We start from the raw sequence: 19,583 nt of genomic DNA, 5'->3' as shown, positions 1-19,583 counted from the left end.
TCCAGCAAAGTTACAATATATGACAAATTATTTGCATATTAATAGGTGTTATTTCAAAAACCTAATCAAGGAGTTCATCCACTTGCAAATTTTCAAACATAATCACTTAGAATTTCCATAAAACTTTTAGGTTAACGGACATTTCGGTTACTCATGAACGCTAGGGACAGTCACACAAGGGTTTATTTCATAGAAATGAAGAAACACATTTCCTTAATAATTAAGATCTTTTTATGTGAATTTTCAAAGAAATCATTAGTTTCAATCAATAAATAAAAACAATGTACAACTTAATATCTCTCATTAAAATAGCTACAGCAACCCAGAGAGAAAATAAGAGTTGAAGAAAAACAGATATGCAATCCCATATAACCATAATATTAGGAAATTTTTAAGTATTTTTAAAGGTTATTTTCATAAAAAATTATTGAGCAAAACATGAATAGACATTAAGAACATTAAGTACACACATAAAACACTGATGTTAGGTAAACAGTAATCTTTTGAAGTGTATTTAGAATGTATTACCAGTATACAAAAACAAGCAATAAGAATACAAGCGCAACATGTATGCTGTCCTCCAGAGTGGCCACAAATGCCCTATGGATGCTAGTTAGAATTAATCTGCAGACAGACTTCTGCATTTCAGTACAAATTTTAATTTTTTTCCTTATTCTTTTTGACATTTTCCAAGGTGACAAAGCAGGCATGATAGCTGTTTTGTTCTGTAACTATTCTTAGGATCCAATCACATAAATTATACTATACTCTGATGGTGATTTACTATTTATTGATTCCTAACTTACATGTAATCTTACATTCCAATTTCCATTACTTAGAAAAACATTCTTTTGGCTAATAAAGAAAGCTGAGTTCAATAAATTCATAATTCTACAAAAATCTAGCATCTTTATGAAAAAGAGAAAAAGATTTCTACTTTCAAATGTTGTCTTATAAACTTTTTAATTTTTAAGAATCCTTGAATTTATTTCTATAGGGATAAAAAGGGATGCTCTAAATACAATCTTGAATACAAGGCATTAAGTTGTTGTGCTTTCAAAAATGATTATCAAATCAAATCAAATAATAAAAAATGATTATCTAAAAGCATCTGAGGGGCGCCTGGGTGGCTCAGTCGGTTGGGCATCCGACTTTAGCTCAGGTCATGATCTCACAGCTTGTGGGTTTGAGCCCCACGTTGGGCTCTGTGCTGACAGCTCAGAGCCTGGAGCCTGCTTCAGATGCTGTGTCTCCCTCTCTCTCTGCCCCTCCCCTGCTCGTGCTCTGTCTCTCTCTCTCAAAAATAAATAAACATTAAAAAAAAAATTTTAAATAAATAAGTAAAAATAAAAGCATTTGATAAAATCAGTTCAATAATAGAAAGGCCTAAAAAATAGAAGATATTTATCCATCTGAAAGGATTTTAAGCTGGTAATGTTCTCAAATGTTAAAGTACCTTCATATCATAACTTAATTGTACTCATATATATTAATAGAAAACATGAAATACCTTTACTATATTTCTCCTAAATTAAATACATTTTTTCAAATCAACCATGTTTCCAGAAATGTCAAAATAATACTTCTGTTTTATGGTAGAATTGAGATTACTTGAATCTTTTAATTTCCTTCAGTTTCCATAATTACAACTAAAAAAAGGCAGGGGGGTTGGGGGGAAGGCCTAACTCCGATGAAGGGACGCACCATGACCATGACTGGGCTTGAGGGGGAAACTGAGATAAGCTACGGTTTAAGAGCAAGAGGACAGCAAGAATATAGTTGGAAACCAGACAGGGAACCCCAGGACAACAGGGACAGTGGATGAGGTCATACAAATAATCCACAAGCAACACAACAAAACAATAAAAAGAAGTGAAGGAGGAGGCATCTACTCAAAGAAGATGAGTTACTGGTCTCAGTAGTAAAATGCCAAGAGTTAATCAAACTAGCAAAAGCTAGACTGTGGCAAGACATTTCCAGGATAGGTTACCAAGAGCTACACTTAACTCTCCTCCTGTCCTCTAACATCTCACCCCTGCTATTACTATTACTAAAAGTGAATTTTAGGGGTGCCTAGGTGGCTCAGTTGGTTAAGCAACCAACTTCAGCTCAGGTCATGATCTCATGGTTTGTGAATTCAAGCCCCACATCAGGCTCTCTGTTGTCAGCACAGAGCCCGCTTGGGATCCTCTGCCTCCCTATTCTGCCTCTCCCCTGCTTACACTCTCTCTCTCTCTCTCTCAAATATAAACACTACAAAAAAATAAATAAAAATAAAAGTGAATTTTAGGAATTGACCTTAGGCACACAATGATTTCAATGGCACTTGGAAAGCCTCTCTGAACTTCTGACAGTTTCTCAAATTTCAGTAATGTGTTCAGTAAATGTTCAACTTTTCAAAGTCAGAAATGGTGTAAACATGGTCTCTCCAAATATTAACTTTCATTATAATGTTACTTAATACTTAAATACAGACATAAAACTGGTAGGTATAAACTATTTATGCTCAAAGCACTTACAGGATTATAAAACAAAAATAAATTTGTAAGTTAAATACAAAACTACAAAATCAATAAAATTTAAATTAACAGTGATTGAATATGATTAATAATAGTATTTTGATCAAACTAAATCTTACCCTCATAATTCTGGTACAAATGGGAAACAGCCACAGTTGAGTTTAGTATTCCTATACCAACTGATGTTGGTGAACAATGAATTCTCTCTCCAATTTTCTTTATTCAAACTACTGTAAAATCCTGGTTTTACCATATTATTATTATGTTTTGACCTGACACATATGCATATTAAGCCCATCCCTATTCTTTTCTTGTTAGCTCATAACAATTACAGTAGTATTAATACTATTCAGTACCAACACAATTATAAATTCAAACACAAAGCTGGTTCTGACACTGGCCAAGAGAGAGAACTCCGAATGACCCAAAACAGACCTACCTCTAGATTACTGATTCTCTAGATTACTGAAAATTTTAAAATTCTTACAGAAAGTTTAAAGTATAGGCTCCCACCATCTACTCCAGCAAACACCTAAAACCTTATAAAAGAGTAGGATTAGTCACTTCACAATTAGAAATGAAAAGCTAAAATAAAGAATAAATGTTACCAAGTCAAAAAGTGCTTTTACTTTGGAAAAATGTTCAACAACACTCACAGTAAAGAAACACAAGTTAAAATTATGTTAAGATTCATTTCTCACCTGTCAGATTGGCAAAAGGAAAATATTTGACAAGACAATCAATTGATTAGGTCATAGGGCGAAAAGACCCATGCATTACTTACCAATTCTTGTAACCTAAGAAACCCAGGCAAAAGATTTGCTTCCATATCTCTTAGATATTCTGCTTTGTCTAGAACCTTATAAAAAAAAATGCAGTGTCAAAATCGATTTACAAAGCCCTCTATAAAACATTCATATAATATACTCCACAATTCACAATTTTCTATGTTAAAAAGAAAAATTATAACCTATGAATTAATTTTCAACTGGTATTTACATTTGTAGAAGACATTTCAAATTAGCAAATTAAAAAAGACTACTTACATCGTATTTTAACCCAAGTTTCTAAATAGAAAATGAATCACAGCCACATTAAAAGTTTCTTTTATAGGTATATTACCAATGCTCTAAGGATATCTCACTAGGTGTACAAGACATAGAACTAGAAGCATTTTTTATTCCATTTGATAAAAGTTAAATTTTTGTTCAGTTATGATAATACTATTGGGATTATATTATTTTAAAAGGTACTTATCTTCCAGAAACACACAGTATACATATTATATGTAGCTCTAGCACATATTCATGGGTGATATATGATATATAGAGATAGAATGTTTATATTCATTTATAGATAACATAATATGATGCAGGAAACAATGATGGGATAAAGACACAAGTGTGACCACATGTTAATAATAACTGAAGCTGGGTGATGGGTTCACTAGAATATATTACACTATTCTCTATATATGTTTGAAATTTTGATAAAACATGTTAAAAAAAAAAAAAAAAAAACTTACTTCAAGAAGTCATCCATTAGTCCATAAAAAAAAAATCAAGGTCTTCAAAGCATTGTCTAAAATATTTAATCTATTTAATCTAACCTTTGTTTTTACTTTTTGTTATGTTTTACTTTTTGTTTTTTCTATCCACCTCCACTTTTCTCTTCTACCATCTTGCTGGATTATGTTAAAGCAAACCTCAGACATACTATTCCATCCATAAATATGTCATATGTAGATCTAAGAGGTGAAGACTTTTTTTAAAAAAACATAACCTCAGTATCATTATCATGCCTAAAAAATTAACAATATTCTGTAACGTCATGTAATAACCAGTATTCAAATTTCCCGATTTGTCCCACAAATGCCTCCTTAGAGTTCACTTATTTGATTCAGGATCCAAAAAGGTTCATATATTGAATATTCTCATATTTGGTTTGTCTTCTGGTCAATTTTAAATTATAACATTTCCCCTGACCCTTCCTTTTTTTGCTGTTATATATTCATTGAAGTAAACAGGTCATCTGTTGGGTAGAATTTTCCATATTCTGAATTGGCTGACTGCATCTCCTATATCCCCTATATTTCCTGTACAATAGTCAATAAATCTAGGGGTCTGATAAGATTCAGGTTCAACTTTCGGGCAAGAATACTTCACAAATAGTGCTCTATATTTCTTATTGAATCACATCAGCAGGTACACAACACGTGACTATCTCTCTTGTGATGTTAAGATTGATTGAGTTTCAGGTATTGTCAGCCTGATCCATCCATTATAAAGTTCCCTAGCAGCCTTTCACCAAATGATTTCAATTGATGATCACTGCCTATATCTAGAACTTTGTTAGGGACTATAACACTCTAATTTTCTAGGATTCTTTCTTCATTTATTGGAGGACATTTTTCTAGAAAGAACTTCTCCTCATCTGTTAGTTCCTCAGAAATAAAGTTCACACAGGACATAAGGGATAAATGCTTGATTCTTTCCTTTAATCTACCAACTTTCAAAATAAGTTTGTGCCTCTGTGGTTGCTGTAACACATCATCACACAAATGTGGTGGCTTGAAACAGACTAAAAATTTATTCTCTCACAGTTCTGGAAGCCATGTCTGAAATCAGTTTCGTGGGGCCAAAATCAAGGTGTCTGCAGGGCTACACTCCCTCCAACAGCTCTAAGGTAGAATACATTCTTTGCCCCCTCAGCTTCTGGTGGCTGCCAGTATTCTTTGGCTTGTGGCTGCATCACTACATAACCCAAGGCCAGCACCTTCCAGTTTCTCACTTATTCTGTTTGCCTCTGCTTCCATTACCTGGCCGCCTCTTTTATGTGTGGTTTAGTCAAACCTCTCTTTGCCTCTCTCCTACACAAACATTTGTGATTGCATTTTGGGCTCGCCCAGATAAACCTGGTAAATCTCCCCATCTCTAGATCCTTAAGTTAATCACATTTCCAAAGGCCTTTTTTCCAAGGGGCCATTTACAGGTTCCAGGGATTAGGACCTAATATCCTCAGGGGCCATTATTTAGCCTACTACAGTGCCCTAGTAAATGAAATTCTCATGGTAACCAATGAGCTGAGGTTTTGTGATTTTTATATACTTGTTTAGTGTCATTATGAATTCATGGATTTTAACACATCTATTGTGCTTCCATCTACTGAATTGACTGTTCTTTTTGATGGCCAAACCATACCATGTTTGGCCAGTGGAAGCCTCTTCAAACTAGTTTCTAGGTCCTTTTTGTCCCCCCAGCTTTGAAATATAACTGACATATAACACTGCATAAGTTTAAGGTACACAATGTGTTGATATGATACACTTAATACTGCAAAATGATTCCCATCATAAATTTGGCTGACACCTCCATCACCTCACATAATTATCATTTCTTTTTCATGGCAAGAACATTTAAGGTCCACTCTACTCTCTTAGCAACATTCAAGTATATATAACACAGTATAGCATTAACTATAATCACCATGTTGTACATTAGATTCCCTAGAACTTACTCACCTTATAACTAGAAGCATGTACTCTTTGACCAACATCTCTCCATTTCCCTTATCCCACAGTCCCTAGTAACCAACCATTTTACTTTGTTCCTGAGTTTGGCTTTTTAGATTCCACATAGAATTGTCTCTGCCAAACTTAGTTCACTTAGCATCATGCCCTCAAGGTCCATCCATGTTGTCACAAATGGCAGGATTTCCTTCTTTCTCATGGCTGAACGATATTCCATTGTATGTATGTATATGTATGTGTGTGTATATGTATGCATATACATATACATATATATATGCATGTATACACACATACACACACACAATCTTCTTTATTCATTCATCCACTGATGGACACTTAGGTTGTTTCTATGATTTGGCTATTGTGAATAAAACTGCAATCAACATGGGAGTGCAGATATCTCTTTGACACCCTGATTTCATCTCCTTCATATATACACTCAGAAGTTGGATTGTGGAATCATATGGCAGTTCTATTCTTAATGTTTTAAGGAACCTCCACACTTTTTTCCATAGTGGCTGTACCAATTAACCTTCCCCTAAGAACAGTGCACAAGGATTCCCTTTTCTCCACATCCTCACCAATACTTATCTCTTGTCTTTTGGATAATAGGCATCCAATAGGTGTGAGGTGATATCTCATGGTTTTGATTTGCACTTCCTTGATGATTAGTGATGTTGAGCACCTTTTCATGTACTTGTTGACCATCTGTATGCCTTCTTTGGAAAAATGTCTATTCAGGTCCTCTGCTCATTTTCTAACCAGATTTGTTTGTTTTTGCTATGGAGTGTACGAGTTCTTTATATATTTTGGATATTAATCCCTTGTTCAGTAGATGATTGCAAGCATTTTCTCCTATTCTGTAGAATGCCTTTTCATTTTAGTGATTATTTCTTTTGCTATGCATAAGCTTTTTTAGTTCAGTGTAGTCCTACTTCTCACTTTTGTTGCTTGCTCTCTTGGTATCATATTTTAAAAGCTGTTGCCAAGACCACTGCCAACGAACATTTCCTCTAGGTTTTTTGGGGTTTTTTTCCCCCTAGGAGTTTTATGGTTTCAGTTTTTACACTTAAGTCTCTAATTCATTTCAAATTAACTTTTGTGAATGGTGTAAGACAGGGGTCTAACTTCACTCTTCTGCATGTGGCTACCCAATTTTCCCACTGCCATTTATTGAAGACACTAGCCTTTCCTCACTGAGCATTCTTGGCTCTCTTGCCAAATATTAGTTGACCATATGTATATGGGAAGGTTTATTTCTGTGCTCTCAATTCTGTTCTGTTGGTCTGTTTTTATGCTAGTACCATACTGTTTTACTATAGCTTTATGGTATAGTTTGAAATTAAGAAGTATAATGCCTCAAGTTTTTTCTTCTTTCTGCGCACAGCTTTGGCTATTCCATCTTTTGTGATTCCACACAAATATTAAGATTGTTTTTTCTATCTCTGAGAAAAATGTCATTTGAATTTTGATAAGGATTGCACTGAATCTATAGATGGCTTTGGGTACTATGAACATTTTAACAATATTAATTCTTTCAATATGTGACCTTCTGTGTCTTTTTGAAATGACCCTAGTTATAATGATAGTTACCTAGCTTTCTATTATGGCAAAATGTTGTAGGTTTATCTCGTGCGTTTTCTTCTCAGAACTGAAGTAAAGAAAGCTGGCGTCTTTTTTTAAAAAACATTTACACTTTATTAACAAATCCTACTAGAAATTATGATAATTTAAAATAGGAATAAAATTAAAATGCAAAGAATATAATATTATTTCCCTAAGTAGTCCAAATTGTTTTGTAACTGTTTTATTAACAGACAGCTTGAAACAATCTATGTGAGTAATCAACTTAAGATATTTCATTTCTAATTAGACAAAATAAAGCTAAAATTATTTACTGCTAAAAAGCTATAAATTAGTTTCTCTACTATGCAATTATGCAATTTCCCCATCAATCTCCATTTAAATAACTCTCTAATCCAAGACACAGATTAATACAAATAACTGGTCTGTTTTTATGCCCATTTTAATGCAAAACACAAAGCTGAAGCAGTAAATTAATAGTTCATTCTTCTAATTTAATTTAGTTAACCCACTATAATGATTTTATGATATTCTAATAAACGATCCTTCTTCAAAAGCAGTTAACAGATAACTAATATTCAGAGAGATAAAAAATTTTAATTCAGATCCAAACATTTATCTTAATAATTTACACAAAAGCATTCTAATAGACGCTTGATTTGCAAGTTGGTTTACTGACTAGAAAATATTCTCCCACCTTTCTTTATTATAAGTATTGAAATGTACCAATTCATATATTAGAAGGCTGAACAGTCTACAGATGTACTCCTAAAAATTTTCCACACTAGGGACGCCTGGGTGGCTCAGTGGGTTGAACGTCCACTTTGGCTCAAGTCATGGTCTCACAGCTTGTAAGTTCAAGCCCTGTGTCGGGCTCTGTGCTGACAACTCAGAGCCTGGAGCCTGCTTCGGATTCTGTGTCTCCCTCTCTCTCTGCCCCTAACCCACTCACATTCTGTCTCTGTCTCTCTCAAAAATAAATAAACATTAAAAAAAAAGTTCCACGCTAAACACCTCGAAACTTTTTCACACTTCATGTTTAGTCAATTAACAAGTACTTACTGAATACCTACTTTTATCCACTGCATCTGAAAAAATGAGTGGGGCCCTACTTATTCATCAAGGCTGTTCCTAGAATTTTTTGTTGTTGTTGTTTTATTTAAGTAATCCCTACACCCAACATGGGACTCGAACTCAGAATCCTGAGATTAACAGTCTGCATGCTCTTCCAACTGAGCCAGCCAGCTGCCCCTGTTTCTGCAGTATTGATTTTTTCCTCCTACCTAACCTCCTACCTAAAGACATTCAGCTTTGCAACTCTCTTTGTTGTCATCCACATATACTGAGGTCATTCCCTTTCATTCTTTAAATATTACAGTTTCTTACTAACACTTCTCTAATATAACTCCTATACTTTTTGGATATTTCAAAACCCACATTAATGACCCCCTTCTGATATGGACTCTTAATTCCTTAAATTCCTCTCCACCAGTGATCTTGTCTCCTACGTTACCTTACTGAAAGACCAACTTATTTCTTAGAACACTGGTTTCTGAGGTATGTATGACCTGTGGCCCCCTGGGGGTGGGAAGGGTGGTCCCTGATACCCTTTCAAAAGGTCGGCAACGTCAAAACTATTTTCATAATAGTACTGAAATATTATTTGCCTTTTTCACCATGTTGATATTTGCACTGATGGTGCAAGTAATGGTGGGTTAAACTAGAGTTGCTTCAGCATCAATCAACTTAATGGTGTGAAACTATGCTAGTAGTAGCTGTATTCTTCACTTATTCACTTGCATTTTAAAAGAAATTATATTTCCGCCTCTGAGAAGATGAAGTATATACTTTTTCCTATTTCTCCTGCTAAGTAAAACTAAGAATCTTGAATACTGTACATAAAACGAACAGGGTTATGAAAGGCAGAGAGAAGGCAAGCCAGCTAGGACGGAGGAACGACAACTCACCTTAGAGAGTATATTGCCTGAGCTGTCTTTTTGCCGCACATAGCCCATATGTAGAGCTGAAGAAGCCAGCAACACAGAAAGGCTAATGAAAATATGCCAAAAAAGCCCCACCAAAACCCTGGTTTCCCTAGTCAAAGGACTAGGAAAGAGAGAGGCTAGCAAGACTTCCAGAACACTGCAACTTCCTCAAGTTTTCTTTATACATCACTGATTTCTTCTCTGTCCTCATTTGTTTTTCCTTATCTCCTCATCACATAACCAATGGGTTGCCCCAAGACTCAGGCACTTGACTCGCCTCTTTTCTACTCACTCACCCTCTTGGTGAGCTAATAGCCCCTCAGCTTTAAACACTACTACCTCTAAGGGCGTCTCAGTGATCTCAGTCAGTTAAGCATCCAACTCTTAATTTGGCTCAGGTCATGTTCTCATGGTTCATGGGTTTCAGCTCCACATTGGGCTATATGCTGAAACTGCAGAGCCTGCTTGGGATTTTCCCTCTCTCTCTCTCTCTCTCTCTCTCTGACCCTCCCCTGCTCTCTCTTTCTCTCAAAAAAATAAAAAAAAAAATTTTATTAAAAAAAAAAGGACTACTACCTCTATTCTCATAACTCCAAAATTGTAGTTCCAAAATGGACCTCTCTTGACCCAAGACTCCAGTGTCCAAGTGCCAACTGAACATCTGTACTTGATTTAACATGCCCAAAACCAAACTCCTGATCACTCCTTCCCTGCCAACAAGATCCCACTAAGATAATGACAACTCCATCCTTTCAAGTGCACAAAAACTTCTGAGTCATCCTTAACTTTGTTCTTTCTCTCCTCCTCTGTATTCAATCTATCAGAAAATTCTGTCAAAATATATCCAGACCACTTCTTACCACATCTACTGCTACCAGTCTGGTCTAACCCAACATGATGTTTGGCCTAGATTATCATAAATGCCTCAGAACCAGCTGTATTAGTTTCCTACGGCTGCCATAAGAAAGCACCACCAACAGGGTGACTTTAACAACAGAAATTTATTATCTCATGGTTCCAGAAGCTAGAAGTCCAAGATCAAGGTGCTGGCATGACCATGCTTCCTCCAAAGGTACTACTGGAGGAACTGTTCCTGATCTCTCTCCTGGTTTCTGGTAGTCCCTTGGCTTGCGGCAGCATAGCTCCTATCTTTATGTGGCATCCTCCCTATGTGCATGTCTTATCTCCAAATTTCCTCTTTTTATAAAGACACCAGTCATACTAAATTAGGGGCCCAAACTACTTAACTTCATCTTAATTAGAACTGCAATGACCCTATTTCCAAAAGGTCGCATTCTGAGGTACCAGGGGTGAGAACTTCACCATATGAATTTTTGGGGGAAAGAATTCAACCCATAATGCTGGTCTGCATGCTTCTATCCTTGTACTCTTCATTTGATCTCAACATTACCACTCTCCCCCTTACTTAAACTAGCCTAACCACAATGGCCTCCTCGATATTCTCTGAATACACAAAGCATGTTCCAGGCTTTGTACTCATACGTTCATCTCTTTGCCTGGAATACTCTTTTTTCATGTATCTTCATGGCTTACTCCTCACTTCCTTCAGGTTTCAGCTCAGTTATCATCATCTCAGTGAGATCTTCTCTATTTAGAAAAATAACTACTCTCCCTCACCCAATTGGTTCTCCTTTACTCTATTAGCTTATTATATCTGACACACTACTATTAACCTGCTTTTCATGTATCTTCCTCAACTATACTATAAACTGCAAGAAGGCAAGGGACTCTAATTTGTTCTGTGTTCTATCGCCAGTACCTAAAACAGTGCCTGGCACATAGGAAGTGCTCAGTAATTATTTGCTGAATAAGTAAATGAGCGAAATGAAAATGTGGAAGGAACTATTTTATACATTTCAGGAGATGCGAGATGCAAGAATCTATAAGATTTGGTCCCTTCAGGGAGTTTACAACTTGGCGGTTTTGATAAGGCATTATATTAAAATTTAATTCCAATTCCAGAGGTAATCATTTTTTTAAAAAGGATTAAAGTATTATAAAAATCCACTAAAACAGTACACATTTTCAGTTGTCTGCTAATCATTTTCACATTGATATAACAACTATGATTCAAACTTAACCAACCAAAAATCAATTGATTCATCTTTCCCCACAAACCTACTCTGTACACAGTGGAAGAATTTGACCGTTGCTGTGTCTTCCATTTATTCCTTTCTGCATCTTCTGCCCCAAGTCTAGTCCAGGCCCAAATTTCCTCTAATTTAAACAGCTATAAAAGCCTAAAAATCATTCCTTTAGACTTGAGTCTGTCATCGCTCACCGCCTCCCATCTATTTAATATGACTTGCATGTTAAACATACTTGCTGCTCTAAAATCTCCACTACCTCCTCACTGACTAGTACATGAAATAGAGCACTTTAGTAGTTTTCAAGATACTCTATTTTCTGCCTCCCTTACCTTCCTAGCTTTTTTCTCCCTTCATACATTATTACCCACCAAAACCAGACTACTTTCATTCCCTGGCTTCCACTGCATTTGCATACCTTTCCTTACATAATTCCCAACATCTGCAATTCCCCTTCTTCAGTTTCTTCCTATAATCCTCTAATTATCCTTTCAGGTCTATCTCAAATGCTATCACCTCATGAAGCTGGACCACATATGCCTTCATCAGTACTCTGCGTCTCATGGTTATCACTTACCACACTCACACATGATCAGATGTAGTATATGTCACAACTCCTCCATTACACTGAAGTTCCCTTTGGATAAAAAATACATCTAAAACATTTCTGTATCCCAAAAGCCCCTTGCACAGTGTGCTATACATAATGAGACTCAAAACAAATATACAGAAATTGACCCAATAAACAAACCAGTTTTCAAATAGATGATATAATGAAATTAAATTACTTACGATATATACAGTCTGATCCTTGAGACTTTCAGCTTTGGTTACTTGTTTAAATAAGCGAACAAAATCATTAAATGTTTCACAGGTTATGTGGGTAGGACATCGATTCTCTGAAGAACTAAGATGATTCAATTTGTTTAAAATTTGTTCTAAGAGCAGCCTCAAGGTAAAGCATTCAACACAATTCACAAAGACATGTGGGAGCTGAAAACAACAAAATGTAAACAGAACAGAAAACACACATATCCAGTAACGGCTCTGCTGGATGTTCTCCACTTGTCCTTCTGATCTACATCTCCCCGCCCGCCACCATTCCCCAACCTGCTCTGTGTCCCAGGAGGCTAGCCACTACAGACGATATCATTCACACTCTCATATTTTCTGGCTCCAGTTGGATTCAGCCAACGAGAAGAACCAGGGGCCTGAAGGAAGCAGTAATAGAAAATGAATATTCCCTTACCTCACACCCTGTCTCTCAGTGGCCCACAGTTCCACCATGGCTACATTCTTCTACCAAAGGCCACAGCTTCAGCCTGGCAGCCCCTCATCTAAAGCTACAGCTCTTGCTGTGAGCTGGTAACAGCACCCTCCTATGGTCCGTTCAGGTCCAGGGAAGGCTAAAGCTCTCCGTGCTTTACCACCCCTTATTGATTCCCTTAACATTTCTTCAGGCTTTGTACAATAGTATCTTCATTAAACTCACTTCAGTTATTTGAGTTTGCCATTTGTTTCCTACGAGGATTCAGAGCAAACTTGTACTTCCCTCTAAAGAATTCTTACCAAAAAAACACCAAGTATGTGTTAAAACTCTTAGTAGGAATTTCACACTAATTTTAAGGTAATATTCTAATGATGAAAAAACCTGGATCAAAAAGAATTTTAAGAGTTTGAAACCACAGTAATCCCCCTATAAGGATTAAGCTAGCTCTTCATTTAAAGATCAAAATGGAGGTAATTCGAGAAGTAACAAGGAAACAAAGACTTGCTTACAAATACAGTCTGTTCTCAAAATGAAATCACAAAAGCAGTACTGATCATTCTGAGGAAGATAACTTTTGGCATCTGGCACAAATAATGGGACCTATAACTATTTTTAGTGACATTCCACAAATTTCAACCAAGAAGGAAGCCTTTCTTTCTCTTTCAGGGTAACAATGTAACTAAGGCTACTTTATACTTCTTATAAGGCCTCTTTTACCCTACTCCCTTACAAACTAGAGTCCAAAATATCCCAAACAAAATTTAGCCTGAAATGCCCGGGTGGCTCAGTCAGTTGAGCACCCAACTCTTGATTTTGGCTCAGGTCATGATCCCAGGGTTATTCTTACCTCTAAAGTTTTCAACAAAGTTTGTGTTACATAGGTCTTTCCACTGGCAGTATGCCCATAAATAAAAATTGATGGAAAGCTGAAATGATGTCTCTAAGAGAGAAAAGACAAGTATTAGTCCATACATTAAAAAAACAGAAAATAAACAATTATCTACTCATGAGAAAGGTTTTCATGGTAAAGTAAAATATTCGATCCAAATTATTTCAACAATGACCATACACTGGATCTATGTTCACACTGTGAACTTACTTGAGTTCAATCCTAAGCACATTCTCTATTAAGCACTTTATTAAGATTAAAATTTCTGGGGTGCCTCAGTCGGTTAAGTGTCTGACTCTTGATTTCAGCTGTGTTCATGATATCATGGTCATGAGATCAAGCCCTGCATCAAGCTCCATGCTGGGCATGGAGCCTGCTTGGGAATCTCTCTCCCCCTCTGTTCCTCCCCTGCTCATGTTCTCTCTCAGGGAAAAAAAAAAAAATTAAAATTTCTGAAAAACTATACTTGGCATATTTAGTATATACTATATATCTACATGTTATATATGCAGTATATATGTATTTATACTTTTTATTACTGTGCAGGTTCATATATAAGAACTCTTATATTTTCAAATTTACAGGAGATTTCAGAGATATTTCCAGGATAACTTTACCATACTCCATTTTTATCTTAACTCTTTAAAGAATATACTCCCACAGTCTGCAACTTCACTGTACATTTGAAAGCTTCGAAGCTAAGTATATATGATCACAAAGTTGGAAGGAATTTCAAGAGTCTCCTGTTCTTAGGAAAATTTACAGGATACTTTTAAATTATACATACTACATTTAGCCTGGCCTAAATGTACACATTTCATCAAATAAAACAATGATGAAATCTACATAGCATATATTTCAAAATACATATTCCCAAGATCTTCCTGAAATTTGTTAAGAGTCAGGTGCCTAGTGAAAAGTAAAGATTGTCAAACGTCCTTCTATTGGTCTCATTAATACTACAAATATGTTTCATTCATTTATTAGACACCTACCAAATGCTGAAAACTATATTAATGCATTGAAGAGTACAAATACCTGTTAAAAGACAATCTGCTTTGGAAGAGTTCATAGTCCAGTGGGACACAATCATTTTAAAAAATAATCACAAAAAAATTGGATGATGCAATTTCCACAAGAAAATAGAGTCTCTATGATCATCATCATCACTGCATTAACAGTCACATTTATTACATACTAGCCACTAAGTCACACATTTCCTTTTGCAAGACAAATCAGGGACTCAGATTTACACAGGAAAAAACTTTTTTTTTTTGTTTTTATTCTTTTTATTTTTTATTTTAATGTTTATTTATTTTTGAGAGAGAGAGAGGTAGAACATGAGCAGGGGAGGGCAGAGAGGGAGAGAGAGACACAATATCCCAAGCAGGCTCCAGGCTCTGAGCTGTTAACACAGAGCCCAATGCAGGGCATGAACTTACAGACCGTGAGATCATGACCTGAGCCGAAGTCAGAAGCTTAAGGGACTGAGTTACCCAGGCAACCCCTTTTTTTTTTTTTTAACTTTTTAAAAAAGTTTTAGTATTTATTTTGAGAGAGAAAGAGAGAACAAGCAGGGAAGGGACAGAGAGAGAAGGAGAGAGAGAGAGAGAATCCCCCAAGCAGGCTCCACACTGTCAGCACAGAGCCGGACGCAGGGCTTGATCTCACGAACTGTGAGATCATGACCTGAGCCAAACTCAAGTCAGAAGCCTAACCGACTGAGCCACCCAGGCACCCTTCCCAGAAAAAACTTTCTAACTGCATATCTCCATGGTAAAAGCAGCCCCAAAATAGAATTAAGATGGATGTTTTAGTATACAAACCCTTTAAGTTTATACCTAACAATCTTGTGAATTAACTGGCTCAAAAATGCTATCCCAAGAATTAAATGCATGCTTGCTGAACATCTCTACTATCCAAATACCTATAAAGAGAAGGTCAAGACATCCTTCAGGAAAATTTTTCCAAACTACACTAAAACACTCCTTTTCTAGAATCCTACCACACTGGTCTGCAGCCACTATTTGAGGCTTAGTAATATTCCACCTTTAAACATCCTTCAATTGTTACCTAGAATTATACTGAACTCTTGCACTGTTACTTAACCTTTCATGGTCATGCTTAAATCTTCTTAACCAACTGTAATAGGCCAGGATCTGGCACAGTGCCTCATATAGAGAAGAGGCTCAGTAAATACTTATTTGCTGAGCAAATAAAAAAATCTGCTTAGAAATATGAACCAGGGTTTTTTAGTTTTGTTTTGTTTTTTTTTACAGTTTTTTGGATCTCGCACATGCACAGCACCTTGAAAAAAAGCCATTATTAATATTGTTAAATGTGATTTGTAGTAAGCGCAAAGGTCAAAACCCTTTCTGTGACCAACACCAAACCCATACCAGTCATCTCTGTTGGCCAATATTCTCTTTCTAGAGGACTGCTTCTGGTTGTGGTGATCTGGGCTTACCACTTCCAAGGAAGGAATGCATAAAGCATAACCAAGAAAGTATTTCAGTGACGATATGGTAACTCTAACTGAACGCATGATAACCAGAATACTAACTGAGGATGCAGTCATTGACCTCTTACTTCCCTAACTACTGTGCACCTTTAGAAGAACTTTTCCATACTTCGCAGACTCAGACTGTCACCCAACATTCTTAGTTGGATACAAGTACTTAAGAAAGCAAACCAGAAGATGGCTGAGAGGGAGGGATGAGTCTAAGCCTAAACTCTCATTTCCTCCCCTCGCAGATAAGACCCAAGTCTGATTAACTTAACTCCATGCCTAATGAATGAAGCTGAAGCAAAAGGATCACCAAAAGCCACCAGAAAACAAATAGATGAAATTGTGAACTGGTGAACATTACCTCCTAAAGATGGCACTTACCCTCCTCTCACAAGCATCACCTGAACTGCTGGTCAAAAATTCTAGACAGAGATCTCAAGGCTTTGCAATTCTGGAAAAGCTACTAAAGTCTTAAACCTGAAGACTGCCTTGGCCCTCACGAGTCTTGCAAACCACCACCTATATCCAGGCTTCATTTACCTCAATGAAACGGGCCAACTTACATTCGGGAAAAAAAAAAAAAATACTGCAAACACACCTGTTGTATAAAGTCTTGTTCAGCTGGGGTAAGATACTAAGCAACTTCCAGTAGCTACTTTGGGGTAACCATCTCAAAAGCGTGGCGTGTGTAAACGAACACGTCCTGGGCCAACGTCCTGTGTGTGGTGCTGCCTGTGCCGTTTTCTTGTAAAGGTACTAATAAGTTACTTTGGGTGTAGGAGTGGGGAGACCTACAATAACCCCTGTTCTCAATGCAAAAATATGGAGTATTGCCCCACAATCCAAACACGAAACTAAAAAACAATTAGAACATGTCGCAAGGCCACGGAAACGTTTGCCTCCGGGATTTGGAAGAGAAAAGATAGTTTCACACAATACCTCTCCAAACAGGGACTGCAAGGTGGACACTTGGGACTCGCGACAAAGCACCGTGTTTTCCAAGTGAGGCATTCCGGCGAGTACCACAGGGCAGGGCAGCACCCAGCCAGCTCCCGGTCCAGCTCCAGCACCCAAGCCGCAGCCTCACCTCCGCCCACAGTCCCGGCTCCCGCCGGAAACCAGACTTGCGAGGCTGTGGGCGGGGCCGGCGTGCCCGTGCGTCGACATGACGGCAGCGCGCACGCGAAACGTCTCCCCGCCCTCATCTTCCAAGGTCCGAGTGGCGGGTCTTTGTTTTTCTTCTTCGCTGTGAGGTTTTGCTTGCGTACTGTTGGTGTTTGGGCATCTCGTTTGCAGGTGTTCGCCGTCCAAAGGCCAGGAGAGCACGTGGGGATGGATGAACCGAAAAACGCCTGGAAGGAGCTACGGACACTGCGGGTTCCTAAGGACCGCGACCCCGTAGCTTTGATTTTTTTGCCTGCAAAAACCTTGAGTCCCGGGAGCTCTCGTTCCTTAGGCGCCATCGAGGGAAAGAAGGCAGGCATGGAGCTGAGGCCCCTCTCCTTATAGGGGCATGAGGAAGGCGGACTGAGATAATCGCTAGTCTAAAGATGGCCTTTTTTCCCCTATGAGGGTGTCAAAATTAGAGGTCTCCAGTGCAAAGAAAGGGTGAAATGGGGTTGAACATACAACTTGGAATTACTAGTCTTCGTGCAAGCCTGAAACCATACCTGGCAATGCCTTTCCCTCCTGAAGGGAGGAAGTTCCAAGGTGTGTTGGTGAGGACGCCAGGAACAACAGTAATGCTACCTTTAGCATAGGGCTTTCACCTGTATTTATTCCAGGAACACCTACTGGAAACCAGATACAGGATGATTCTGGAAATGAAAGACAGAAGTAAACAAATGTGGAAGAAGAGAACTTAGGGTCCTAAAACCCCTAGGTTGGGGCCACTGACTCTTCTTAACAGAGAGAGACCTTGGAAAAGTTGAACCATTGATTTTGAACTTCAACTTTCTTTTCATAAAATGGGGATAATAATAGCTGGGGTATTGCTAGGAGTAAAAGATTATGTACTTAGGGGTACCTGGGTGGCTCAGTTGGTTAAGCCTCTGACTCTTGGTTTAGGCTTAGGTCATGATGGGGAGGGGGGTGGTTCATGAGTTGGGGCTGGCATAGGGCTCTCTGCTGTCAAGGCGGAAACCGCTTCAGATTCTCTGCCCGCCCCTCCGCTGCTCCTACGCTCTCTCTCAAAAATACTAGTGTTTTTTTTTTTAAAGGTTATATACTTCGTGTCTGGTATATAGAATTAATTGTGGACATCATGGTCAGAATCTTGTGGTGGCAAAAAGGATCTTTAGTTATTCTCTAGTTTTTAACTAAATGATTTGTTTACCAAACAAATATAGATGCTTTAGTCCCAAAATATTGGCTGATAAAATGTGCTTTCAGGTTATTGTTTTTCAATCCCATTCTGAAGTCTAATATGCATTGTGATATACTGGCATCCCAGGCTAGTAAAATATATATTAATTGTTTAAAAAGTAATCAGGCAGAAAGAAAATCTCATATAATGGTTGTGGAATTTAGCCATGGCATCAGATAAACTAGAAGTAAGCCCTAATGTAGATGGAAAACCGCAATATTTTGTTAGAGCGATAATCTAATTTTGTGAAAAATGTCATCCTCCTTTTCTGATCGTCATTTTCCCTTTCACCAGATCTTCACCCTGTGCAAGCCCCTGTAGAACCTGCTCTCCTTCCTACCACTGCTTTGCTCACCTCATCTGCTTCTCTTCTTTGATGTTTATTTTTGAAAAAGAGAGAGAAAAAGGATGAGCATAGGAAGGGCAGGTCCAGAGAGGGAGACACAGAATCTGAAGCAGGCTGCAGGCTCTGAGCTGTCAGCACAGAGCCAGACATGGGGATTGAACTCATGAGCCATGAGGTCATGACCTGAGCCAAAGCCAGATGCTTAAACGACTGAGCCACCCAGGTACCCCTATCTGCTTTTCTTCTTGAAGCTTGCTTCCCTTCAGCCATATGCACCCGTGCTTTCTCTGGGCATGCTCCAAGTTCTTGTGTCTAGACAATTTGCTCAACCTTATTCCTGTGGCTCACTTCTCAACTTGGGTCTCTGCTCACATGTTACCTTAAGGGGCTTTCCTTGACCACTTAAGTCTCTGCTGTGCCCACTCCCCCCCCCCCCCTTTTTTTTTCCTTTTTTTTTTTTATTCACAGTACTCATTAAA

At 37.7% G+C, this 19,583-nt stretch overlaps 1 protein-coding gene across 3 annotated transcripts in view; it reads right to left on the bottom strand.

Moving 5' to 3' along the window:
• The window catches only part of ORC5 (origin recognition complex subunit 5), a 162,123-nt gene extending 144,602 nt beyond the window's left edge, over positions 1–17,521 (bottom strand). For 2 of the 3 annotated variants that reach the window (XR_002080477.2, XM_019451242.2), the window contains exons 1-4: positions 17,333–17,520; positions 13,843–13,935; positions 12,518–12,718; positions 3,304–3,378 (exon numbers count right to left, since the gene is read on the bottom strand). Coding sequence is in view for 2 of the 3 variants with exons in the window: in XM_019451242.2 (XP_019306787.1) it covers positions 3,304–3,378; positions 12,518–12,718; positions 13,843–13,935; positions 17,333–17,404 (441 nt within the window). In the remaining variant the exon portion in view is untranslated. Of the gene's footprint in view, positions 1–3,303; positions 3,379–12,517; positions 12,719–13,842; positions 13,936–17,332 lie in introns of all 3 variants that reach the window. The other variant, XM_019451243.2, reaches the window with a different exon arrangement.
• Positions 17,522–19,583: the final 2,062 nt, after the last annotated feature.

This window comes from Panthera pardus, unplaced genomic scaffold (genome assembly GCF_024362965.1).
Source record: "Panthera pardus isolate Hobbes unplaced genomic scaffold, ASM2436296v1 HiC_scaffold_8, whole genome shotgun sequence".
Lineage (NCBI taxonomy): Eukaryota > Metazoa > Chordata > Mammalia > Carnivora > Felidae > Panthera > Panthera pardus.
Note: the sequence above shows the minus strand (reverse complement) of the source record. Positions and strands in the feature narration are given on the sequence as shown.